The sequence below is a fragment of the Perognathus longimembris genome, chromosome 11, assembly GCF_023159225.1.
Source record: "Perognathus longimembris pacificus isolate PPM17 chromosome 11, ASM2315922v1, whole genome shotgun sequence".
Classification (NCBI taxonomy): Eukaryota; Metazoa; Chordata; class Mammalia; order Rodentia; family Heteromyidae; genus Perognathus; species Perognathus longimembris.
The window spans coordinates 31,930,078-31,957,021 of NC_063171.1; the positions used below are offsets into that span (position 1 = coordinate 31,930,078).

At 36.2% G+C, this 26,944-nt stretch overlaps 1 protein-coding gene across 1 annotated transcript; it reads right to left on the reverse strand.

Annotated features, from left to right (window-relative positions):
- Positions 1–1,918: 1,918 nt before the first annotated feature.
- LOC125360150 (flavin-containing monooxygenase 5-like) lies at positions 1,919–22,723 on the reverse strand. The gene is made up of 9 exons (XM_048358187.1): positions 22,589–22,723; positions 16,447–16,635; positions 15,449–15,611; positions 13,852–13,994; positions 12,644–12,843; positions 8,577–8,929; positions 8,366–8,438; positions 6,098–6,422; positions 1,919–2,059 (listed from the first exon to the last, which is right to left on the reverse strand). The coding sequence occupies exons 1-9, from the start codon at positions 22,721–22,723 to the stop codon at positions 1,919–1,921; spliced, it is 1,722 nt and encodes a 573-aa protein (XP_048214144.1).
- Positions 22,724–26,944: the final 4,221 nt, after the last annotated feature.

Here is a 26,944-nt window from a genome sequence, read left to right on the forward strand (position 1 = left end):
AATATGCATTTCCTTCCTTTTGTTTTTGTCTGGAAAGTAGAATGCATTATGAAATATTTATAAAACAAGATTTTAAAGTGTTTATGGAAAAAACAAAGTCCATTCTTATATTTTTATATCTGTTTATTATTTGTAACATCCACTATTTGCATATAACCATGAAAGCCATGATCTATCACAAAGCGTCCAAGAGTCCTGTTCAATTTTTTTCTTTCCCCAAATTAACTCATTCTGCTTACTTTTAAAAAATGACATGCAAAACTAAAATGAAAATTGCTAACTCCAAAAAGCCAGAGATGATTTAACATATATTTCTTCTTCTTTCTGTCTCTATCTCTGTCTGTTTTAATTTATCTCTCCATATAGCCTGAACATATTAACAGACTATTTAAGATATGTCATTTGGTTTTTAGTCTAGAAAATTTATGGTTGTATTTCCATAGAGAGTCTCAAGCAACATTGGTTGAATAATTGATAAATTTCAATGGCTATAGAATTCTCTGTGTATGGTTTTCAGGTACACATTTTAGATTTTTTTCACATTTCTTCTGTTAAAAATAAACAAAACTGCCCTATTTTTCCAACCCCCCTTTTTTCTGGCTACAAAAGTATTGCTACTCAAAATTCCCCTTTCATACAACTGGACCTTCATTAATTATTTACACTATGTCCAGGTGATAAAGACATGGGCAGGCTGGGATATAGCTCAGTGGTAAAGCCTTTGCCTACCAAGTGCAATATCCTTGGTTTAACCCCCAGTACAAACAAAAACAAAAAGCCAAACCAAAACACAGGCATCTGTCTTGGAATGATGCCTGGGAACAGAATGCGTGCTCAGTAAATGGTATCCAATGTTTTAATAAATACCTAGAAAATCAGATTGTGTGCAAATCTTCAATGAAAACCTAAGAACAAGGTGTGATTGGGGTTATGTTTGCAGTAGCAAATACCTGCTCAAAATTTACTGAGTTCCATACCTCCTTTTAGGTAGTCTTCTCATTTCATTGTCTTTAGTTTATGATTTTTCTGTCCTTAATTTCATGTCTGTATTAAACTTTGGTCCAACATATTTATATGGAATCATCAAAATATAAAATAATTTCAGACAGAGATTGTATATCATGAGGAAGATTTAATTCTAGCATCAAAGAAAATTGCACCAGAGAAGCAATGAGTAGGAGAGCTATAGGTATGACATTGTTAAGTGCTAATTATATTTATATAATTACAATTATTACATTTCCCCGAGTACAAAATTTTCTTTTTCTCGACAGTCATGGGACTTGAAGTCAGGGCCCAGGTGATGTCTCTGAGCTTTTCTGCTGAAGGCTACCACTTCGAGCCACAGTGCCCCTTTCAGATTTCTGTTAGTTAGAGATGAGTTTCACAGAGCACTGGTGGCTCTTATCTCCAATTCACTATTCAGAAAAAGCTGGAAGTGGTGCTGTGGCTCAAGTGGTAAAATGCTAGCCTTGAACACAAAGATGCTCAAGGACAGCACCCAGGTGGCAAGTTCAAGCCCCAGGTTTGGAAGAGAGAGAGAGAGAGAGAGAGAGAGAGAGAGAGAGAGAGAGAGAGAGAGAGAGAGAGAGAGAGAGAGTCTCATGGACTGTCCTACCCAGGCTGGCTTTGAACCACAATCCTCAAATTGCAGCCTCTTGAGTAGCTAGGATTATAGATGTGAGCCACCAGCACCTGACAAATTTTCATTTCTTCAGTGCACATCTTGTTCTTATTCTTGATTTAATTATTTAAAATAAAGATATCATAACAATTCCTGGATATATTATTGCTGTTTTAACAGTTGTAGAAACTAGGGCAACTGGAGTTTAGACAGAGATAGAAGAAAGCAGAAATAGCAAGGAGCCTAGTTTGCAACACTAAATCTCCCACTGTTCCAGAGGAAGTGTTGTCCAACTCACAGTATTTGAAGAAGGGAGCGGTCTTGTTCCTGGGTCAGTCCCCTGTGCAGCTCTGCTGTCGAGTGCTTCTGTCCTGTCCCCCTTAGACTGGGTTGCTTGTGTGCCAAGGGACAGTGTAGCAGAAGAACAAGGCTACTCTTCTGGCTGGACAGTTCACTTGTCTGCTTCTAGAAAGATTCAACTTTTCTCTGGTCCTCTTAACTTCCAGAGGAACTTTGGTGCTGCCAGTATCTTCTCATCTTTAGTCTTCTTTTATATTTGCCTGGTCCCTTTTTGTCATAGGAGGGATTTTTTTCCCTATGAGTTCTTTACACTTGCTCTTGAAATGACCTGCCTTCTCTCCCCCCGCCCCCCGCCCCTTTCTTCTTGGAACCCACGGTTACTAAGATAGAGGTAGACTGTTTCCGCGTAACAGCAGTCAATCACTTCTCAATGCAAATGTTTCCAATTCCACCTTCAGGGCTTTCAAAACGAGAGAAATCCCTTTCATATATCTTTTCAGGAATCTGCAATGACAAAATGCTACATTCCTGAAGTGAAATCCCTTCTTTAGGAGTTAGTCATGTCTTCAGATAGACAGAACCGATATAATATCAATGTATGTACAAACATAGAAGCATGTAGGTAAATGAGAAGGGATTTAGAGAAACTGACTTAGAAGATTGCAGAGGTGGACGGGTCTGAAAAATAAACTTCTCACAAGTCTAAGACTCTGTGGTTTTGATAGGTTCAGTGCAGGTACGGCGTACTCCAATTTGATGGTAGAAGTTTCTGTCTGACCTTAAAGCCTGGAGACATAGGAGCCACTGGTTCAAGTCGTGAAATCCAAAGCCTAATGTTTGTGGGTGAAAGAGGGTTCTGGGTCTAGAAGAGAGAAAGAGGGAAATTGTGTTTTCTCTGCCTTTTTATTCTATTTTTGACCCTCATTCATTGGATCATGCCTTTTCACAATGCAGGTATAGATCTTTCCAACTCAGACCCCTGAGGCACAGGTCAGTCCTCTGGAAACACCCTCATACACACTTTTTTGTCAGTCCAGCTAATTTAACCAAATACCAAACACAAATAGACTTCTCTTCCAAAAGAAGACTTAGTGCCTACTGACCTTTGACAGATATCTGGGTATCTTTTAATCCAGTCAAGTTTACAGCTGAAAGTTAACCAATATTTATTACTCTTTGTTAACTTGGTACTCACATGCTTGCTTTTAATCCATATTTAATTTCCAAATAAATTCAATTAAATGCTAATCATTCTGATTAACATGATATCTAACTGAAAGAGCACTAATCCTTTCCTAAAAGAGAACATAAAGTTCCTGGATGATATTACTCATTGTCTTTTGATATCCCAGATTCAAAACTATAATGAACAATTTATAATAATTAAGTACTAACATAAAGCCAATAAATACCATATTAATAATACAGCAATAGGAGGAATAAAAGCATATGTGTTATCCACATGCATGCAAATGTACTCAGAAACATTTTCATAACAAAATAAGGAGAGAATATTTATGGCAATTGAGTTATCTGTAGTTTGTAACTGATCATTTGATCAAAACAGATATTTATTATCTTATTCTACTGTTTTTTTCCAGAAAGAAAAAGATCTTAAGCATTTCAAAATAAAATTTTTCATGAATTCCCAGTCCCAAGGCTATAATGAGCTAGAGAGGCCCCAATTACAGAGATATCCCTCTTGCTCCATTTTATTTTATTTTAGATCTTGAGAAATAGTTGCTTATTACTCTAACTTTAATCTTTAGTGACTGGCACTTGGCAGCTTTTGTAGAGTGTCATCATGAAGCAGTACAAGTAGCAGCAACTTCCCCTTTTCATGAGAAACAAAACCACTTCCTTTACAATCAATGGGTTCAAGTTTCTGAGAGCACTCTATAGTGTTAGGAGGGAGAGAGAGAGAGATACACAGACAGACAGACAGACAGACAGAGAGACCATTTATAACTATACTCCTAATCAACCATTTATGAGAACCTTATAAGAAGCCTCTGGCATCTAGTTATAAGATTTTTTAAATTATGTCTTTTAACTTCTGTGCTGCAAACTGAAGCCTTCATGCATGAGTGAGAATATACTAGAATTATTTAGAAGGAGAAAAGTGCAAGGTGGAAAATATTATCAGTACCATAAAGGTGCTGTACAGAGGGGTTAGAGTTACATAAGTAAGGAAATGAGTATAATTCTTGTTGGACATTATTACTACCTCCCTGATTTTCTCCTTCTATCCCTCCCCCCGACTCCCCTCCTCTCAAGTTGTAAAGTTCATTTCCATTTGTGAGTATCACTGTTGCATTGGTTCATGCTTTGTCCTTTGTCTCATCATTTCTGTGATTCCCCCTCCCATCCCCAAACCAGATAAACTTATATACAATACAAAGGGCACTGACATAAAAAACAATGACAGCAGGAGGTAAACTGAAGAGGGAGGAAGGAAAGAAAAAAGAAATAGCTGCATAGAGTATACTAAGGAAAAAAAAGACTCTCTTGTTTATATATCTTGTATCTTCATTTTGATTATCATCATTTTATAAAGTCATATATACAAAGCTTTTGAGCTATTGTGATCCTCTGCTAGAATTATTTCTGACATATACTTGTTACTACAAATGAGGGAAACCAGACAGCCTATGTTTCTTTGGATCTGGCTTGCTTCACTTAATAGGATTTTTCCCCCAACTCTTTCCATTTCCTTTGTGAATGGTGTGATGTCATTCTTTCTCATAGAAGCATAAAATTCCACTGTATACATACATACATACATACATACATACATACATACATCCCCCACATCTTCTTGATCCATTCATCTACTGAGTGGCATCTGGGTTGGTTCCATATCTTAGCTAGGGTAAATAATACTGCAGAAAACATGGTTGTGCTGATAGCTTTAGTGTGGCCTTGTTTGTGATCATTTTGATAAATGCCCAGTAGTGGGATTGCTGGGTAATAGGGAAGCTCTATGTTTAGTCTTTTGAGGACCCTCCATACTGCTTTCCAGATTGGTTGAACAAGTTTACATTCCCAACAACAGTGTAGTAGTGTTCCCTTTTGGCCACATCCCCACTAGCATATGTAATTATTTTTTTTCTTGATAATGGCCATTCTAACTGGGGTGATGTGGAATCTTAATGTTGTTTTGATTTGCATTTCTTTTATGTCCAGAGATATTGAACATTTTTTCCTTGTCTATTGGCCATTCTTATTTCCTCTTCAGAGAAATCTCTTTTAAGTCTTTAGCACATTTATTAATGGAGTAGTTGTTTCTTTGAGGATTTGTTTTTGTGAATTTAATTTTTTGAGTTCTAAGTATATATTAAATATGAGACCCTTGTCTGTTGTATAGATAGTGAAGATATTCTCCCAATCTGTGGGTTTTCTATTTATCTTGCTAGCTATGTCCTTTGCCAGGCAGAAGCTTTGCAGCTTAATGTGATCCCATTTATCCATTATTTCTTTGATTTGTTGTGTTTCTGAGTCTTTGTTGAGGAAGTTTCAACCTGTGTCAAGGACCCCTAGTGCTTCCCTTATTCCTTCCTGTACTTTTTCAGGGTATCTGATTTTACATTGAAGTCTTGATCCTTTTGGAGTTTATTCTGGTGTGGGGTGATATATAAGGATCCAACTTCAATTTTCTACCTGTGTATGTCCAATTTTGCCAGTACTATTTGTTGAAGGGGCTGCCTTTCTTCCACCCTGTGTATTTGGCTCCCTTATCAAAGATTATGTGGTCATAGGTCTGTGGGCTCATTTCTGGGTCTTCAATTCTATTTCATTGGGCCTCAGGCCTGCCCATGGAAAGGCACAATTTTATTTATAAATTCCTACCAGGATAGACTAGCTTCAGGAAACAAATTTGGTTTTACTTTATGTTCTAAAAATCTTTATACCTAGGAGTTATTTTAACCATATTTTTATGTACTGTTATGTAGATATTGATACTCATTTATAAAAGTATATCTGCTTGTAAAATACATCTGATGATTTTCTAAAGCAGCTATAGTAGTTATAAGTTATGTTATGCCAATTGACTAAGTAAAGGCTTTATAATGACCCAGGGTAAATAAAAATAATGCTTCCCACCACACAATGTTTACTCATTTATTTTCGTTCCCCACGGCGAATACATCTCAAGTATGCAGAACCAGCAGCCCAAAATGCCAGGCCAAGTGTTGCCATCTTTATCCAAGAGAGCCAAGAGGCTGAGTGACTATCTTCACTGATAATGCGAGTCTTCAGGGGCTTAATGATTCGCTCTCTCTGGGTCAGGATGGCTCTCCGTGCTCCAGCCCATTTCCCTGGCCCCTGCAGGCGGTACTGATATGGGGTGCAGGGGCCAAAGAAAACCTCCACAGCCAGCTTTGGATCTGAGAGAAAGAGGAGCAGCAGATTGGGTTTCACTCCCACCAAGGTGGCAATCTCATCCATGTACTCAATGTGGTCCACTTGGATCGTGTGCCGGGCTGTTTTCACATAACTGAAACACAAGGGAAGAGATTTATGGCACCTTAGAACTAAAAGACCTTTACTATTGCTCATTTTACAGAGAAGAACCCGAGAACTAGAAAGCTGTCCTGACTATTGCAAAACTACTCAGCTGAGGAATGGCACTGTAGACACAGAATCTGTGCTTCTGTGCATATCGCCCCTTGATCAATTGATTGTGTGGGAGGCGGGGGTGTGGGGGTTGAACTGCAGATTGGGCTTCAGAGTGATCCTTATCTGTGAAGTTAATCATTTTTCTAAAAGTAATTGTGATGCAGGACTTTGCACTATGTAGACAGAAGACTCAACTTGCAGCTCTTCTTGTTTTCAGCCAAGATAATTGAAATGTTTAAGCAGATAGTCATCAATAATCTAGCCCAAGGAGCTTTATAGCTACAATGGGGTACAGAGGTAATGAATGTTGTTTCCTTTGGAGAACAAAATTACTCCAGTACTGCTTGGGAATGGCAGGGGCGGGGTATCTCAGTTGCTTGAGCTGTGAAGAAGATGCATGTCAGGGATTACACATTTCAGGAGACCACAGTCAAAATGTGGATATTGTGGATTTGATGTTTACTATGAGTTTTGTTTCCATATTTGGAAATATAGTGTTTTGAGGAAGGTGGGTCATTTCCCAAGTTCTACAAATGCATTTTATTAGGATGGTAACAGCTCTGTTCAGTTGCTGTTCAGCATGGGGCAAGGTAGTGTATCTTACTGGTGTGAAGTGTCATTTAGAGACAGTGTCAACTTTGTGTTATGTGAAAGCCAGCGTCTGTGCTGCATGAATTGAATGTTTGTTCCATGTGGTGGGCAGTTCCTTCAATATAGAGTTCATAGCTTTTGGAACTGAGTAGAAAAAGATGTTTCAGGTATTGTCACATAAGAACAACAACGCATCCATTCTTATATTACTTACCATTTGCTTTGTGAGTCATCAGATTGGAAATGTTTAGCAACATGCCTCTCATAGTAAACACAAAGTAAAGTCTTAATGTGTAAAATAGAAATATCTATCACTTCTTTTAAGTATTGAAGAGAATTGTACTTTGCTTTTGCTGAAAATGATTTTTCAAAGTTTCTAAAACTGATTATGAAGTATGTAGGAAGCAGGACAGAGTGACTAGGGAAACTGAATTGCATGTTTTTATAGGAAAGCCTTTAGATTGTTGAAATAAAGTAACAAGATGACTTATTAAGCTACTGATGTCTATATTTTCTGTCTATATTTCTTCCTTCCATATTCCAATGAATTGGCCAAGACTCTTTTGCATTTTATTATACAGCCAAAGATATCTTCCTTGGAAGACAAATCTGTCTTAGCTTTTGTTTCTGGGTCCATGAAGGAGAATAAAATTCATGTCTTTGAAGGAAAAATGAGATTTTTACATTTTATGTGAAATAGAAGTCTGGACTTAAAGAGTGTAGAGACCTATGGCAAGACTTTAGAGGGAAACTGGGCAGGACTTCTGGGAAGTGAGAAGCCCAAGATCATCTCATCTAGAGCCTTACCTTGGCAATGGGGTAAGGAGGTGATGATTGTTGCCTCCTTTGGAGAACAAAGTGACTCCAGTACATCCTACTTAATATAAGACAGTCAAGTTTACACTTTTTCTGTGTACTTTAGATTTAGGCCACAACCATGTTAGTAACATCATTGTGAAGAAAATCTGAGATGATTTGAAAAGTAAGATCAGCTTCCTGAATTATGGTGACATCTCAGAAGAAACAGCAATAATGATTGAGACTGAAGTGGAGGGTATCATTTCAGATTCACTCTGATGTAAAGGAAATAAATATACATTTAATTTATATGCTATAATATAATAGAGTATAGGACATGGAGAACAAATGGGATTGAGTGAGATGAGGCATACACTTAAGAACCTTGATTTGCCATTCCCTGATCCAAATGGTTACGGATTCTTTACTTACCGTTTATCCATAGCCCTTTTCCTTTGAGCAATGTCAGACATCATGGTCTTTGTTGAGGGTAATTTGCTTAGCTCTAGAAGGGAAATATCCAGTCTGTTAGTACTTGTAGGAGAGAGGTACCTTTTGCTGGAAGGAGAAAACTGGCATCAAGAGAAAAGAGGCTTAACTTTGGGTGAACTGTTAGACATTGCTCCAGTCTTTATTCACATACCTTTAAACACTCGTGTAGCCCAGCGAGACTGGAGTTCTGCAATAGGCAGAACAATGCCCAGTGGCTGGATGAGCCCAATGACAGCTAATGTTGGCTTTTCCAAGTTGGGAGGAAACATCAGTTTATACAAGGACACTTCGTTATTAGCCACTTCAATCAGACCATCAAGGAAAGGAAAAGAGAAAGAGTATCCTGTAGCAAAAACTACAACATCCACATTCTCTTCTACAGTGCCATCTTCAAAAATGGCATCTGTTTCTGTGAATTCCTTCACATTAGGCTTCACTTGGACTCTTCCAGAAATTATGTGATTTGGCAGATCATCACTGACAGTTGGATGCTGACTGAGAAGTCTGTATAAAAAAGTAAAAGCCATGAACAAAGAGATGTTAAAAAAGAAAGCATTGTATACAATGAGGAATTAAAGCTAGCAAGTTGGACTTGCCCCTTAATCTGTACAGGTCCCTCTGTCTGCCTGTCATAATACAGGGGAGTACTTTGTAGGCTGAGAGTTTAGTGGCTACCTCAGTTCCACATTGCTCCAAGTTTCATATTACTATATTGAAAAGCATGTGTAGATCTTGTGTTGTGTGTCATATATTTATCTTAGTATTAAAATATTTACACTTCTTAGAAATGAAAATGACATGTGGCTGTGATTCCAGTTAGAAAACAATTCATGGATTATGAGTCTTACTTCTGCTCATTTCCTACCAAATTCTTATTTGTAGGTGAAATTCACATCCAAATGAGATGTAGAAAATATTCATTACAGGAGCTGGGGATATGGACTAGTGGCAAGAGTGCTTGCCTCATATACATGAGGCCCTGGGTTCGATTCCCCAGCACCACATATACAGAAAATGGCCAGAAGTGGTGCTGTGGCTCAAGTGGCAGAGTGCTAGCCTTGAGCAAGAAGAAGCCAGGGACAGTGCTCAGGCCCTGAGTCCAAGCCCCAGGACTGGCAAAAAAAAAAAAAAAAAAAGAAAAAGAAAATATTCATTACAAAATTACCTATACATCTACTCTGACATTTATTAAATGACTAGGTTGTTTTATTAAATAACTCTACCTCAGGCATTGAATACACATTCTAGAGAGGAACAATAAGAGTGAGAAATAAAAAGGACAAAGATATTCATTTGCTGAGATTAGCTCTTCTTATAGACAAACATGAGCCTTCCCAGAAATTCCACTCAGAACTTGTTTCCTTTTATTGGGGAAAATGAGGTTATGTTACCACCCTGTCCAGACAACCTTTGTTTAAAGAAGAAAGAGATCCTTGATAAACAGTCTGGCAAGTCCATCTACTGATGTCTTTAATTAGGAGATGATATCTGTAAGTTCCCAAGAATCGTTTATGTGGTAATTGGTACTTGTGTGGTACTTGCTACTTGTGCGGTACTTGGTACTGAATGTTGTTTTGGAAGCTGACCTTCTTTTCTCCTCTGCTTTCCAAAGCATGTGTTTTGAGTCTCTGAATCTTCTTTTTTCACTCTCTAGATTTTTTAGTCAAATAGGCATGGTATTTTTCTTGGTCATTTACTGGGGCTGTTGTCTGGCTATTGGAGACCCCTTATGGTGTCAGTGCTGCAGATGGAATGAGGCAAAATGGATGAGCTCTCTATGGATCAAGGTACAGGAACTAGAAAGCAGTTGTTGAAGTGGCTGGAGAAAACCTGTTCTTTCCCTCCTAGGCCTTTTATGGCCTTAGGAGTGCTACGTATTTCTTCTTTTTTCTAAAACTCATCAGTGCTAGGCAGGACTCTGTTAATAATGGCTGATGTAGACTTCCACCAGAATTCCACACAAAGTCTTTCTAAAGATAATGTCAGGTCTCATGTATATATGTGTATATATGTTTGTATATGTGTATGTATTTATGTATTTGTCTCTCACTCTCTATATAAATATATGTCTCTGTGTGTGTGTGTGTGTGTGTGTGTGTGTGTGTGTGTGATTCCTGTTAGAAAACAAGTCATAGATTCTGAGTCACCCTTCTACCTAATTTCCTATGAAACTGTCATTATTTGTAGGCAAAATCCATGTCCAAATGAGCTATAGAAAATATTTATAACAGATTTACTCACACATTTACTCAGCTACTTATTAAATAACTAGTTTGTTGTTTTAATTTACTCTTCCCCAGGCATTGAATTCATACTCTAGAGAGGAATAGATAGATGATAGAGAATCAAAATAAATTTTATAATTTTAGTTTATAAATTAGAAAGAAAATCCAAAATTGCCCCCATTACCTAGAAATATGTATCTTGGATACTGCCTTGTTGTAATTATCTCACTGACATTGTTTGATCCTTTCCTTGCCTCAGTTTGCACCAAGCTGCTTCCTATCTCAAGAACTTTAAGATCTTGCAGATACTTTTATGTAGATGTTTCCTCTGGGCTCTTTTTATTGTGGCACCTTCTTGCCCTTCAAGTCTTAGCTTAAAGATCATTCTCAGAATCCCCTTCTTGATCATGTCAATACATCAGCTGTATGCTCCCATCCCCAGACACTCTTCTGTCTTTCAGTCATTTCCTTCGTAGTTCTCATTGTATTCTGCAATATCTTTATTCATTTCCCTCCATACAATGCAATATTAGTCTATATCTATAGCATAGTACAAACTCATGCACAATTTTTAGTGAAAGCCAGTAAATGCTACATTTCTTTGTCTCATTTGTTAAAATATTTGAGGAATTTCTTTTTCAGAATTGCTGTTAGAGGTAAGTAAGTGCCCACATAATAGTGATATTATTAAGTTGAGTGCTGGGGCTCACTCTTGTAATCCTAGCAACTTAAAGACTGAAACCTGAGAATTTCAGTTTGAAGCCAGTTCTGCCAGGGAAGTTTGTTAGACTCTTATCTCCAACCACCAAAAAGCCAGAAGTAGAGCCATGGCTCAAGTGTTAGAGTGGTAATCTTGAACAAAATAGAGCTCAGGGACAATGTCTAGACCCTGAGTTCAAGCCCTAGGATTGGCACACTCAAAAAAGATATATTTTGTCATATATGTGTGTATGTGTATGTGTACATATACAGGCATGTGTATGTGTGCATATGTGTATATGTGTGAATGTGTTTAATCTATCTCTCAGATATTGCTTAGCAATACTATCTCTATATTGCTATAGCAATATCCAAGAGTGGGTAGTTCATGAAGAAACAAAGTTTATTTGCCTCAGATCACAATTCTGAAGACCCAAGGTTAAGGGGCTTATCAGGCAAAGACTGTCCAGTAGGAGGGGGTCTTACAGAGTCTGAAGTGATTCAGGACAGTGAGAAAGAATAAGGATGACAATCCAGTTTTCTGTTACTCCTCTTTTCAAATCACTAACCTCTTTGAATTATCTACTCCTGCTTCCTTTCTAAAGGCACTACTCCTCATATCATCAACACAGGCCTCTGGAAATTAACTTCCCAACAAGTGAATTCTTGGACACTACTCTTTTAAATACTGTTTCTTCATTCTGTTTATTTTCTTTTCTTAATTCTGCTTTTTAGTGATGACACTTAAGTCTTCTACATTTTCCCTAAAAGCTAAAGATAACTTCTGAGCAAAGAACCCTCTAGGGCATAAGACTTAAGTCATAATGGTTCTTTTGCACAGAAAAGAGATCTCTTTTCATGTGAACGTGCCTGATACTTCCACCTTAACTTCAACTAAATCAACTGTTCTACTCGGGCCTTAGGGTTCCCCATTCTGACATCTGTCATTATATGAACTACATTGCTTTGCCCTGACCTTTTTTAATGTCTTTCTCTGTCCTCTAATGTTGAAGTCTTGTTCAAGGAGGGGTATTATATTCGTGTGTGTGTGTGTGTGTGTGTGTGTGTGTGTGTGTGTGTGTGTGTTTGGCATAAAACATTTTAATGTTGCTGAATAAACAGACTGTGAAAAGTAAACCAACTCATTGTAATACATACTTGGTGTGTTATAAGTGCTTAACATTAATTAATGTATTAGATTAACCAAAATTCATATCAATTGTTAGCATCTTGAAGGTTGATTCCATTCTATACTACATATAATTGCATATATGAGGTCCCACAGTTATATCACCTATGCTTGGGCTGCAGGCCATAGTGGGCATGATCGAATCTGGAGTTCAGTATTTTCTCCAGATAGTTATTAATCACTGACGTAGTTAATGTTTTCTGGAGAAAGCTATTAAACCGAGTGAAAAATGAACTATCCATGGGATAACCATTCTCCCAAACGCGGTGCAATATCCAGGATCCTCTTCTGGTGCTGAGGAACACCTGAGAGAGACAAAAATAGGGCAAGCTGGCAGTATCCACACAGAAACTTACATGATTTTTCTTCCACACTTTACTCATTACTCATTTTTAAGACTGCTTGTACTGTGAAACCCCAGACAAAAAATTCAATGGTTACTGTGCTCTGCTTTGCCAAAGCAGTTACTAACTTCCAGTAAAAGACTGTTTCTATAACAATGAATTTTATGACTGAAACTTTCCTCAATGAAAAGAAGAAATTTTTCACTAGCCTGTACACTTTTGAAGTATTATTTTGAAAGTATTCCTGGATCTTAATATCACTGTGCGTCACAAATAAAGAAGGGTTTGAATTTAGAAATGAATTATATATTCACTACTACATAATTTTAAATTGTATGTCTTGAAATAAAACTGTATATATGAAGATGGCATAAAAATCTCATTGAAATCTTGAACAATGAAATGGTTTAGAGATGTAGAGAGAGAGAGAGTGATAGAAATGTTTATTTTGACAAAGTATAATATTTGCATATGTAAAATACCACAGTGAAGCTCCTTAGTACAATTAGCAAGTACTAAAAGGAATGATAGGAAAGCAAATCAGTCTGTTTGGCACTGGGTATCAAAGGAAAAGAACAGGTGAATAGAGGGGATATGGTCAAATTTCTTTATATGCATGCATAAAAATAGAGCAATGAAACATATTGAAATTGTTTTAAGAAACGAGGGGAAGATAATGGGGAAAGATAAGGAATATGGCTGATAGTGTACAGTGTATGCAAAAATGGAAGTGTCACAAGGAAATCAAGAGGGTTGAGTTTGCACATCTTGCAAACTCAATTAGCTCAGTGAATAGTAATCTGTTTACTGGTGTGTCCCCATTGTCAATATGGGGAATTTATTGTTTTCATTTATTCCCTGCTCAGCCAAGGCTCACAGATTTCTCTGTCTTTTGTGGTTTTTCTAAAGTCAAACTTATTCTTGATGGCACACAAACACACAGTTTTTCATTGTTAAAAGCAAACAAACCTGTTTTGCCACATGACTGAGCTCCACAGCAATATCCACACCAGAATTTCCAATACCCACCACTATAATTCTCTTTCCTACAAAGTCCTCAGGACTTTTATATTCTCTGCTGTGGATAAAACAGCCTTCAAATTTCTCAATGCCTGTGGTGAAAAAAAAAAGATATTTTTTTTCATTCCAAGGAGAAATTTCAATGTTATTCAATACATAGAAAAAAGTTAAATCTTGAATAATGTGAAAAAGCAAGACAGAGTCTAGGTCATTTGATTGAATATTAGTCTTTGCCTTAAAATGTTGTATATTTCATAAACCTTAGAGAAAGGTCTGGTAAATTCAGAAGAATATATGTTCTAAATATAGACTAATGACTTTATAAAGCATTGATAAAAGAGCAGATCTATGTGTCTTGAATCTATCCCAAGTGAAATTCCACAGGAATTGCACAATGATACCATGATCTAATTTTGTTCACTACTATATTGTCATTGGCAGGCTTTACTAAAATGCCAAAGCAGGAAACTGATGGTTGCATCGGTTCACTATTCTCTAAGGAGCTCAGAGGTCTTTTCCTCATGTGACATCTCTTGTACCCTATGATATGAGTGGCTTCACTAAGGATTTCAGAAGAGCCCTCAGTCTGTGTCTAACATTTCCAGACTCTGTCACCCTCTGACCTGTTATATCACTTTCCCTGGAAATCTATCCAAGTATGTGTTTCCCATGCATCTCTCTCAGCCAGGAAGCAAGCCAAAAAAAGGTAAAAAGTATAGAATAGTTTGTCATCTAACATATAGATATAATTTTAAACTATTCATAGGATAGATATTTGAACATTCAGAAGATCAAACATATTTATTTTACAAATTTTTGTGTTGGTGGGTAGACCCAAAAAGGTTAAATATTTTTCGTAATTCACTTCATTGTGCACCCAAATCCACATTTTGACCCTTATTTCTCTCTCTAGGATTCTTTTTCTATATACTTTGTCTCAGTTTACAAGGAGTGGAAGAGCACTCACAGGTCAAAAACTTCTTGAATGACTCCTGATAGCAATGGATGGAACTAGAAGGTGAATGGCATGGGTAACGGGGGAGCTCCGTGTAGCTAGTAGGAGGGATGGAGACCATCCTCTGAGATGGGTCTGTTTTACCAAGTAGAATTTAAAGGGAGCAATAAACAGCTAGTTTTGTTTTATTAACCAATGAAACTCTGTGATACATAACTGTTAGCAAAGTGTTTTCCCCATACTCTAAGGTTTCTACATCTGTGGATTTTCAGGCTTTGCTTGTCATTTGGCTCTTCTCTTCTCCTTCTTACATCAATTTCACTCACTCTGAAAGTCAAGTCAAATAAATTTATAAAAATTGAAATGTGGGTTCTGTTCTTTATTGATGGCTATATCGAACTATATTAAGTAAAAAGCTGTCATTGTTTTTGCCTACGTTTACATTTCAGTGTATCATTACTGTCTGGTTAACATATATGTTGGACAGTTATTGTCACCAAAAAAGTTTCATTGAACTTTAGTAAAATTCATACTCATTTTCCCCATAAATGCTGTGAAAGAATCTCTGCAAGCAGATTCTTGTGGACTCACCTGGGAAGGAGGAAAGGGGTAAGTAGGGGTCTGTGTGATGTCCACTGCAGACTAAGATTCCATCGAAGAAAAAGGTTTCTTGTTTTTCATCTTTCTCCACAACAACATCCCATTGTCCACTGATGGGGAAGTCTGGACGCTTCTGCACACTGCACACTTTAGTCTGAAAAGAAAGGAATACATACAGGTGACCCACTTTCATGGTGTCAGGCTTGATTCCTCCTTCCTAATTCCCACAAATAGCATCCACCTGAGGGTGCCTACTCTTACTTCTAGATCTCCCCAAAGTGAATTGGCTATATATCTTCAAGATAGGATGGGAATTTTGTTTGAAATCTATTTTTTCATATAATTAGAAACAGTTGAGATTTAGCCATGAAATAGCAGAGGTGGGACAGAAGCCATGGCAATGATGCCTTCTTTCTAGGAGCACCTACATGTGTAAGAAATCTGGATTCTTTATGCTTTTTGTATTTTAGCATAGACCTGTTCAGTTCCCCTAGACTTGGATATTGAGTTTCAGAGAAGAATTCATATTTCACCATACACATAGAGCATAGATGTTGTGTGTGTGAATCGTGGGTGCTAGTGTTAGATTTGGGGAACAAAATGGATGCTATTTATATGAGGTTTGTTCTTATCCTATAGGCAATGGGATTTGGCTCAATTACTACTGCTACTATTATTCTGCGCTCTCAAATAATTTGACTTTAAGGCTGAGGGCCCTTTACCCTACTGCACTCAAGTGCTATCAGAATGGGTTCTGATGAGAAAAATATTTCCAACCTCATCTTCAAGTGAAATGATCAAAACATTATTACAATAGGGTGATGGACTTCTAGAGTGGAAATTCACAAGTAATCTGTTGGATCACAATTAAAGATGCCATGAAGAACTGAGATGAATGGGTCTCCATACATGTGTGCACACACATACATATGTGTATGTATATTTGTGTGTATACACATATATACATATATATTTCAATTATATTTTACCTTAAAGCGAATGTAATTCAGAAGACTGAAGTGTTTGGCATACATCCTAAAGTAGTCCATGAGTTTCGTGTTATGCATATAGTTGGGGAAATGATCAGGTATGGGGAAGTCACTAAAGCACATCATCTCCTTGGAAGTGTTGATGGTCACAGATTTGTAGATACTGGGTATTTTCTCTGAAGGATTTTTCTGTAGGAAGAAGGACCTCTTATTACAACATACTTTGTAATTAGAAGATAATCAAAATAAGGTATTTTAAAGACAAAAATATCACATGTAATAAAGCAGTACATTGCATTTTATATTCTCCGTGAATATTTTCTCTCCAATGACAGACAAAAAGTTTATTTATTTATCCATAATAAATCTTATGTCTGACTTCTCAATATGAAGGAGAGAAGGAGGAAACAAGAGAATGATGTATTTCAAATGCTAAAATTAAAATGTTTGCCTAGTCTTCTAGGGCTAGTGAAATTATACTTTAAAATGGCGGGGCTGGGAATATGGCCTAGGGGCAAGAGTGCTTGCCTTGTATACATGAAGCCTTAGATTCGATTCCTCAGCACCACATATATAGAAAAGGCCAGAAGTGGCACTGAGGCTCAAGTTGGTAGAGTGCTAGCCTTGAGCAGAATGAAGCCAGGGATAGTGCTCAAGCCCTGAGTTCAAGCCCCAGGACTGGCAAAAAAAAAAAAAAAATGGCGGTAAATACATCTTCAGAGACAAATAGGGAGATTTATTGCTAGCAACCCAAAATATGGAAAAAACAACAACATGAAAGCCAATCCTTCAGACTAATTGGGAATGAACCAAGATACAAGCCTGAAAACATAGTATGGAATAAAAACAATAGAAACCACAAATATATGGCTCAATACATAAACATTGACAATTTTACATGTGGTCATGTTGACCAGAAAGTCAAATTCTTGGGGCTAAGCTGTTAGAAAATCATTTTCTGTAGAAAGTGGTGAAGTCACAAACATTATGTAGAAAATAATAAATCAATGATTTTTTGAAAATTTGGAGATTGCCATTAATAATAGTATAAGAGTGGACATTTAAATAATGAATATTAAAAGAAAACAAAACAAAAAACCAGAAAAGGCTGGGCACCTGCAGCTCACACCTGTAATTTTAACCACTCAGGAGGTTGAGATCTCAAGATCATGGTTCAAAGCCAGCCAGGGCAGGAAAGTCCATAAGTCTCTTAACTCCAATAAACTACTCAGATAAAGCTGGAAGTGGTGCTGTGGCTCAAGTGGTAGAGCTCTAGCCTTGAGCACAAAGAAGCTCAGAGACAGCGCCCAGGCCCTGAGTTCAAGCTCCAAGACTAGCAATTAAAAAAAAAAGTAAGGTATTCTGAAGTAACCTCCCCAAAAGGCAAGTGAAGAATAAAATCAACAAAGACACAAAACAAAAAATAAGTAAGGTAGTATGGTAAAACTCAGTATGTTACAGTACATTATTTACAAGTATTCCAGTTAGCACAAACAAAATCCCACATAAAACTAAGCTTTCCTCATGTTAATGATAAGAGACAACACGGGCTGGGGATATAGCCTAGTGGCAAGAGTGCCTGCCTCGGATACACCAGGCCCTAGGTTTGATTCCCCAGCACCACATATACAGAAAACGGCCAGAAGTGGCGCTGTGGCTCAAGTGGCGGAGTGCTAGCCTTGAGCGGAAGAAGCCAGGGACAGTGCTCAGGCCCTGAGTCCAAGGCCCAGGACTGGCCAAAAAAAAAAAAAAAAAGAGACAACACGATGTTGATAGATGGATATAACATGAAAACAGAGAGTTAAAAGGCAACTGGAGTAGCTGTATTGATAGCAATCAAATCAAATACCATGGGATAAAATAAGAGATAACCAGATATTCCTTATTATGGTGTAAAGGTCAATTCCACAGAAAGGTATTCAAATCTTAAATTGAAACATGCCTAATAATATTTTAAAGCATGTACAGTAATTAGTACTAATGGAATAAAAAGGAGCACCACACAAACCTGTTTATAGTAAAAAAATAAATTAATCTAAGTAGCTGATAGAATACCAGAGCAAATATTTATTATGACATAGGAAATTGACAATCACAATTATACCCTACAACTTTATACAGCCATTTTTGTTCATTGGTGGATTGGTTGGTTGGCTGGTTGTTTATGACAGAGACTCATTTTTGTACCTGGTACTGAATTTGTAGTTTTCCTGCCTGGACAGGAAATGTGGCGCACTACATCTGTTTTTGTAATATACATACTTTGGAGTTATATACAATATACTTTTCAATACTTGCCATCTGGTAGACCATTTACAAAGTATAAAAGAATTTCAAGAATTAAAATCAGAGTATGGTCTTCAACAATAGTGGAATGAAATTAGAAATTTATAGGAGAAACATAATTAGAAAAGACCCAATTGTATATAAATTAACAACATGTGAAATAGTCTTTTGATCAAGGATTATATCACAAGAATAGTAGGACATACTTTCAATAATGATGAAAAGATAACGTACAAGACTTGTGAATTAAACAAACCAATGATTAGGAAAATGTAAGCATAAAAACTCAGGATAGATAGAAGAAAAAGTTGCACACAAATCAAATCATCTGAAGCCTAAAGTCAGAACCTAGATAATAGTAAAACAAATGCAAATCTGTAGAAAAAGAAAAGGATAGATGCATATAAAAGACAGCGAAATGCAAAATTAATGTACAGTAGAAGAAAAAGACATGACCTTAACTTCAGTTAAGTAAGAGATTAATAAAGTTGACAAACCACCAGAAATACTGACCAAAAGGAGGGTCTCTTTTTACCTCTTGCCATTGCAATCTTCAATTCCATCTATTTTCTTGCAAAGGATTTTAGTCTTAATGGATACCACATTTTTTTATCTACTTATCTGTTGATTGAGTCCTAGACTGATTTTTTAACCTAGTTACTTAAATGTTATGTGCTATATATAGGTCTTAATAACTTATCATTACAGTAAAGCTTGTTATTGTTGTCCTTCTCAAGGACTGTCTTGATTTTTCAATGTTCTTTACATTTTCATATAAAATTTAAAATGATCTTACCAGTTTTGCCAAGCACACTACTGAAAGATTATTTGTAATAGTATAGAGTCTATAGATGAAATGGAAAAAGATTAAGAAATGCAAGGACTGGGAAAGGTGGTACAAACCTGTGGTCCCAGATACTCAGGAGGTAGAAGTAGGAAAATCATATTTTTAAGCCTATTCCATGTAGGCCAGTGTAAGATCCCATTTGAAAAGGAAATAAATAAAAGCAAAATGACTCAGTATGGCTCAAGTGGAAGTGTGCTTGAGGCTCTGAGTTTAATTCCTAATTTTAAAATTCTTAATACTGATGTCTTATTTATGAAATAATACATCTCATGTGTGTTAAATTTTTCTTGGTAATAATTTTGGTTTTAATGTAGAAATCTTGCATATTTTTTGTTGGCTTTATGCTATTATGGTAATATATTTTGCTCCAAAATATTTTTTACTTTCACTTTGTGCCAGTGTGTAAAACAATTTTTGATTTTTGTTGAGGTTGAGGAAAGGGGTGTGGCATGTCAGAGAATTCTTGATTGAATTGTAGAAGCTCCAAGAAACAATGATTATTACACAGGATGGCTTGTCAAAAGAGACATTTGAGTTGGTAATGAAGTGTGGGTGTGAAAAATGGTAGAGTTCTGGGGAGATTTATCAGAGAACCAAAGTCATTTGGATGGGAACTAGGCAGAGCAGTACCTAATCCCTGGCATCAACTCTGTGCCCCCTGAAGTGGATATAATTCCTCTTGTTTTAAAGAGTGAATAGCAGAAAGATAAGTAGCTGGCTCAACAGGACACAGCAGTAAGTGGCAGAGCTGGGATTCCAGTGCCTGGTTGGCTGGCGCTGCTTGTGCCTCCACAGCTGCCTTCCACAGAGAACAGTGGGAGGTCCAGACAAAACCAGCTGTGGTGAGCTTGAATTTTGGCTCAGGGGCTGGGAACTTTACCACACAGACAACTTCTTGCTTTGAAAGTTTTGAGAAAAGACATGCTGGAAAAAGAAATGTTTTTAGAAGACTACTGTGACATTTGTGTACAGGAATGTGGTGTGCAAATCCCAACTCAAGCAAGTCGAGTTTTCAATTAGGAGCTTAAAAAGGAAATGTAGCCAAGATATCTGAGCATTTCAGTTTCTCCCCTGCCAAGAGTACCTGCAGTAAATAGCTTGGTTCACTGAGTAAGAACTAGTTGCAGTGACCACAGGGCTGCTGGGGACAGGAAAAGAGAATGTTAGTAGAAGACATTGAAATGCAATGTATATGTGGAACAACATGTCTGGTGGCTTGTCCTTCATGTTTCCCCCAATTTTGGTATTTTTATGTGTAAAATTCACTAATGTTTTGCATGGATCAACACACATAGAATGAAGGTACGGAAATGTTATCATAAAATGTATCATTTTATACAGTTAATAAAAAAATCCAAAAGACTGAATTGTTTGGGCACTAAAGGGTATGACATAGTTAGGAAAACACATAGAAATACATACCTAACTTAAAAAATTCATATATATGAATGAAGAGGACTATTGAAATTCAGTAGAGGAAAATACTTTCTTTATTGTTGTTGCTCTTCAATAAATACTGCTATAATCACTGGATGTTTGTATAGAAAAATAATCTATATCTCCATATCTTACCATACACAAAAAGAAATTCAAAATGGATTCAAAAGACCTAACCACTAAAAGTAAATCAATAAAGATTCTACATGAAAATATGATACAATAACTTTAGGACCTTTGGATAAATGATAGTCTCTTAAATGTGATATGAAGTACATACCATAGAGAAATTATAAAATTAATAGCCTCTGTCAAAAGTGGCACTGTGATAAGTAAAAGACATTCACATACTAGAAGATATTTATAATAAATGCAAAAATAACTTTATGAAACATAAAAAGTAGATTACCAAATCAAAGACAGTCAAAAGACTCAAACAAGTATTTTCCATAAAACCTCATCCAAATTGCTAGTAAGCATACGAAAAGATGTTTGTCATCTATATCCATAAATGAAATTCAAAACAGGCCTACAGTCAACACCACTATCTACTCAATAGAAAATGTCCAAAATAAAAATCGTAACAAGTATTTGGAAAGACATTATTGGTCAACATGAAAATGGATGTATTAGTTTTATAAGAATGTTTGGCAGTATCTACTGAAGCAAAACATTCCTATAGAGCCATACTTCTACTTCTAGAAATGTATGCGAGACAAGCTAGTGAGTATCTACCGAAAGACATATGCAGGAATGTTCACAGTAGTTTTATCCATGATTACAAGATATTGACAACAATCTAAAAGCCAATTAGCAATATAATGGATGGGTTGATTGTGGTACATATAAGTAATGCTACACAGTAATTAACATTTTATGTGTTATACTGAAATTCTCATATCACAAATGGGTTTGATTTGGAATGGGAAAGAAGTCAGACATAAAGCCACATGGTAAAAACAACCCAAAAGTCATCAACAGCAAAATGAAGGAATGAATTACAGTATATTCTTATACAGCAATACTACACATGAACAGAAAATACAACACAAACTACTATTACAAGTTCAATGTAAATGAATCTCAAGTACATAAATGAAGAGAAATATATGCTTCCAAAAGCCAGGAAGAGTAATTGAAGGTGTTAGAAATGAAAGAAGCAGCTACTCTGAGGACTCCGGTTACTCACTAGGAAGAAACATATGGAAACCAGCTTTCTAAAGTTCTGCAAATACTTAAACTCTTGACTTTATTAGAGTTGCACAGGTGTATAAATATGTAACAACTTTGAAGCTTTATGAGTAAGCTGAGTATACATGATTTAATGAATGCATTATTCCTCAATATATTTTAAAAAATTATTTGAAACAACAGACTTGAAATTTCCACAGGACTCTGACACCATTTTCCCCTTTCTTTCGAAGCAAGTGGCAATACAAGCACAAGATTAGGGTCATTAAATCGTTCTTAAAACATGACTGCTATGTGTTCCATTTAAAGAAAGCATTTGAATTGTTACAGCTATGTGAAGAAGGTATATACTTAGAATCAAATAACATAAGCCAGACTTACTTGAAATTTCCACAGGCCTCCAATATCATCATTTCTCTCAAAGCAGGTGGGTTCCAAATCTTCATCTAAGCAGCATTTGATGGCTCCTAGTCCACTAATTCCAGCTCCAATCACAGCAATCCGTTTCTTGGCCATAGTGCTTCAGCTGATTAGTAAAAATTAAGAGTTCTATTTGGAGGAATACTTTGAAATAAAAAATTAAGATTTCTAAAATAACTTTGTCACAAGGACCTACAATTGGCTTTCATAAATCTTTAGCACGGACTGGGATAGATTCAAGGCATCCAAAAATATACAAAAGCCAACTTTTTTTCTCCTCTCAAATTATCTTTATATTCAGGAAAGAAACACAAACGTAATTGCAGGTTACATAATATGTAAAATCATACCATTACTTCATGTGGCACCTGGGCAAGCAGAACAGGTAAGGAATACCTGGCCTGATAGAGAAAGAAAACACAGGGAAAAAATTAAAGGTGTAAGAGTTAGGTTGGTATAAAACCAGGAAGGTGTGTGTGTGTGTGTGTGTGTGTGTGTGTGTGTGTGTGTGCATGCGTGCACACATGCACATGCACGCACACATGCATGCACCCTGCCTGTTGCCATTCCAGAAGGTGGAGACAATATGAATAAAGACTGGAGTAAGAGGAAGCAGAGTAGGTGTGGAGAACCAGAAGTTGTCTAGTAATACTAACTTCAGCAAGAACAACAGCTAAAACACTGCACTATGTGCTGAAGGTTAATTCTGTAGCAATGGTGTGTATCCAAGGTCATTTATGATCTTTGACACAAGATTCAGAGTAGAGGACATCTCATCTGATGAGACAAGCCAGTGAAAGCACACACCGTGATTGTCAATCATATTCTACACAAGCCTGCAAAAGTAAATTCCACATATTGTTAATTTTCTCTCTTTAATGACCCAGTAAAAGCTATCTGAAATTGCTAGTTAATCTTCAAAGCTTATTGATAGAATTATGACATATCAATGCTTAGTGTCTCGGCACCTTAGTTTTTGTATCTATTCATATTGACTTCTTTATTTATTGGTATGTTTTACAAACACTTACAGGGCCAGGACTTGGGGAGATAAAGCTCAGCTAAAGACACCACATGGTGACTGAGAGGCTTAGGACACAGGAAAATAACACTTTACTCTCTCTGGACTAACTATGGTGACTATGCATACATATTCTTTTGTGATGAAAATGTCATTTGTTGAAAATATTGTTTCTACTTCAGAAATATCTGCCTTTTCCAACTGATTACTTCCTAATAAGCTTTCTTTAAACTTCTCAAGCAGAGAGAGCTAAGCACACAGGCATTTTAATAAATGTTCTCTCTATTTCCTGGATCGAATTCCCATATGACAGGACTACCATGCACAGACAATACATCTCAGTTAATGCACTTTTCATATACTTTGTTAGTTATAACTTTAGTTTATATTGATTGCATAGTAAACACCAAGATTTGAGATTCTTTAGCTATCCTAGTTTATGGACTGCAGTGAGTGAATTAATTAATTAATACACTTCACTTGTTACTTGTTTCCATGGCTAAAAAGTATTATACCATACAATTGCAATCAGGTAAAAGATATTAACAGCTATCCCATACTTTCTCCCCACAAAACTATATATAAGGAAAAGATAAGAGACTAAGCTTCAGAAAGACAAAAATTCAAGCTTACTTTCAGCTCCTTAGTAAAAGTAGTCTTGTTGTGTCTGGTTGTAAATAAAGCCAGATTCCATAGAAGTCTTTTATATCTTGTTGAGTTAATTCGTGTATAATCCCTTCCCATGACTCTCTAAATTTGGATTAAAAAATTGCCATGAGCCTTGTAGGTAATAGACCATGTCTAATGGTGACATTTGTAACTCATACACTGACACTGATGTGCTCTGAACTTTAACACTACTAACACATCAAAAACACCAAGTGAAATATTTTTCACCAGTTTTGGGAAGTAAGAAATGTGCTTCTTGCTTATTAATAAATAATTAATTATCTAATTTTTTACAAACACAAACATTTTCACCACTGTAGATGGTTTTATATTATTTATATTGTAGACAATGAAAATAGTGTCCAGCTAATGTTTATAATTTCAGTTTATGAAAAAATAAAAATAGGCTTTAAGTTACAAAGAGAAATATGCCCCCCAAAATAAGTTCCAAAAACAAGTCAGTCAGTACAATCAATGACAGACCACACCTAGTTTTGGTGAAATGAACTATCTGCTGAACTGGCAGTCAAAGAGGCCTTGCCATGCCCCCAAGTTGTGATAAACTAAGAAATGTAAAAGTAAACAGAAAAAGATTCATGGAAGAAGTTCAAAACCTCTTGAAGAACATTACATTTTAATTTTACCAAAAAATACAAAGCTTGTCATTCTGCTGTTGAAATTGTATAATTAAGTGACATCTTTCTGCTCAGTACTTCAGAAGGTACAAGATATCACATATATTTATTCAACTCACTGAAACCATCATAAGTGAGTTCTTCATTTCTCTGAAACATCTTTCATTTTCTCAGTTTGGTTTTATTTCTTCTAAAAAGACATATGGGTTGGTTCCATATTTTAGATATGGTAATTTGTGCTGTGATAAACATAGTTGTGCTGGTAGCTTTAGTGTGATCTTGCTTGTAATGCTTTGGATAAATGCCCCAAAGAGAGCTTGCTGGGTCATAAGGGAGCTCTATATCTAGAGTGAGCCAGTATTTAGTGCTGCAAAGTTAAGTAGTCAAAGGCATTGTACATGAATTTCCCCATAAAATGATCACGTTGTACTGCTTTATCTCTCCTTTTGGGAAATAAGCCACATTTAAGAGACCAGTTATAGATGCTTTCAAACATCAAAGCTGGCTCCATGTCTTTACATCCAGGACTTAGATATTTCTGGGTGATCCCTGTACAAAAATCTGATTATCTTCCCATTTATTCCAACTTTCTGTTTCCTTGTATATTATTTACAACTGTCATTTATTCCAACTTTCTGTTTCCTTGTATATTATTTACATCTCTCAAAATTCCCAATTAGTTATAATTTTTATTACTTTATAGTGTTATTTATTAGATTGACCAATTTTTATTAGTGGGTTTTATATGGTTGCATCTTATATTTCATACCTTCTGTGTTAACTTTCCTTTATTTTGAAGATTGTACTTTAAGTTCTTTTTAGTTAGGATATAATGCCAAATGTTTAATCTTGGTTAAAAAATGGCAAATAACAAAAAGTAGAGTTTTATTTTCCCCAGTTAAATTAGTTTAGCTGGTAGGAGAACTTTTAATTTCAGCTCTTTTTCACCCAATAAATATATTTTAATCCTCTCTTCTTTTATTCTACTGTCAGTATAATTATTGCTTCTTATAGGTAGTTTTTTCCTCTGTTTAATATTTTCCCTTCACTCTAAGCACTATGAATTTTCTTTGTAACACTATTTTTGTCAAAGCCATTCATGTTAATGATAAATTCTGAAAAGTTCTCAGCCTTTTCCTTTTTTTTTGCCAGTCCTGGGGCTTGGGCTCAGGGCCTGAGCACTGTCACTGGCTTCTTTTTGCTGAAAGCTAACACTCTGCCATGTAAGCCACTGTGCCACTTCCAGCTTTTTCTGTTTATGTGGTGGGGATGAATCCAACCCAGGGCTTCATGCATGCTAGGCAAGCACTCTACCGTTGAGCCACATTCCCAGCCTGGCCTTTTCCTTTTTGAGTATTGCTTCTTGGCCATTTTCTTGTCTCATTTTAATTGTACATTCCACTTTGTCTTGATAACTCCCACGTATCTTAATTTATTCCTTGATGCTTCTAAATTTTCACATTGCATGCTAAATAATTCCCCTATTGGATCTTGTGATTCTTTGAATTATTCTTTTGCTATATCTAACCTAATGTCTATGGTTTTATATTTCTAGTGATTCTATATACTTGGCAAGGGGAGCTGGGATTTGAACTAAATTCTTTGCACTTATTCACATTCATTCATTCATCCAAGTAATTCTAATTTCATTATATATATATATATATATTTCTGCTTTTTCTGGAATTGTCCCACATGACTGATTTTATTTTATTTTTCTCTTCTAAGGCAATGTGGAATTAGTGCATGTGACAATACTTAAATGTTTGAACAAGCTAATAACTTCTTTTTCTCTTGGTAAGATAGTCCTTGGCTCAATTTCATGATTACAATTTCAATACTGTTTCAGTTATTGTCTCCTTGATGTGGTCCAGTTGGCCAACTCTCTTCACAGGATATTACACTCAGTGTATGGTACATATGGCAGATAGGAGCATAGCAAAGGACCTGACTGAACTCCCAATTTCCTTTTCCTAGAAGTGCTTCTGTTGA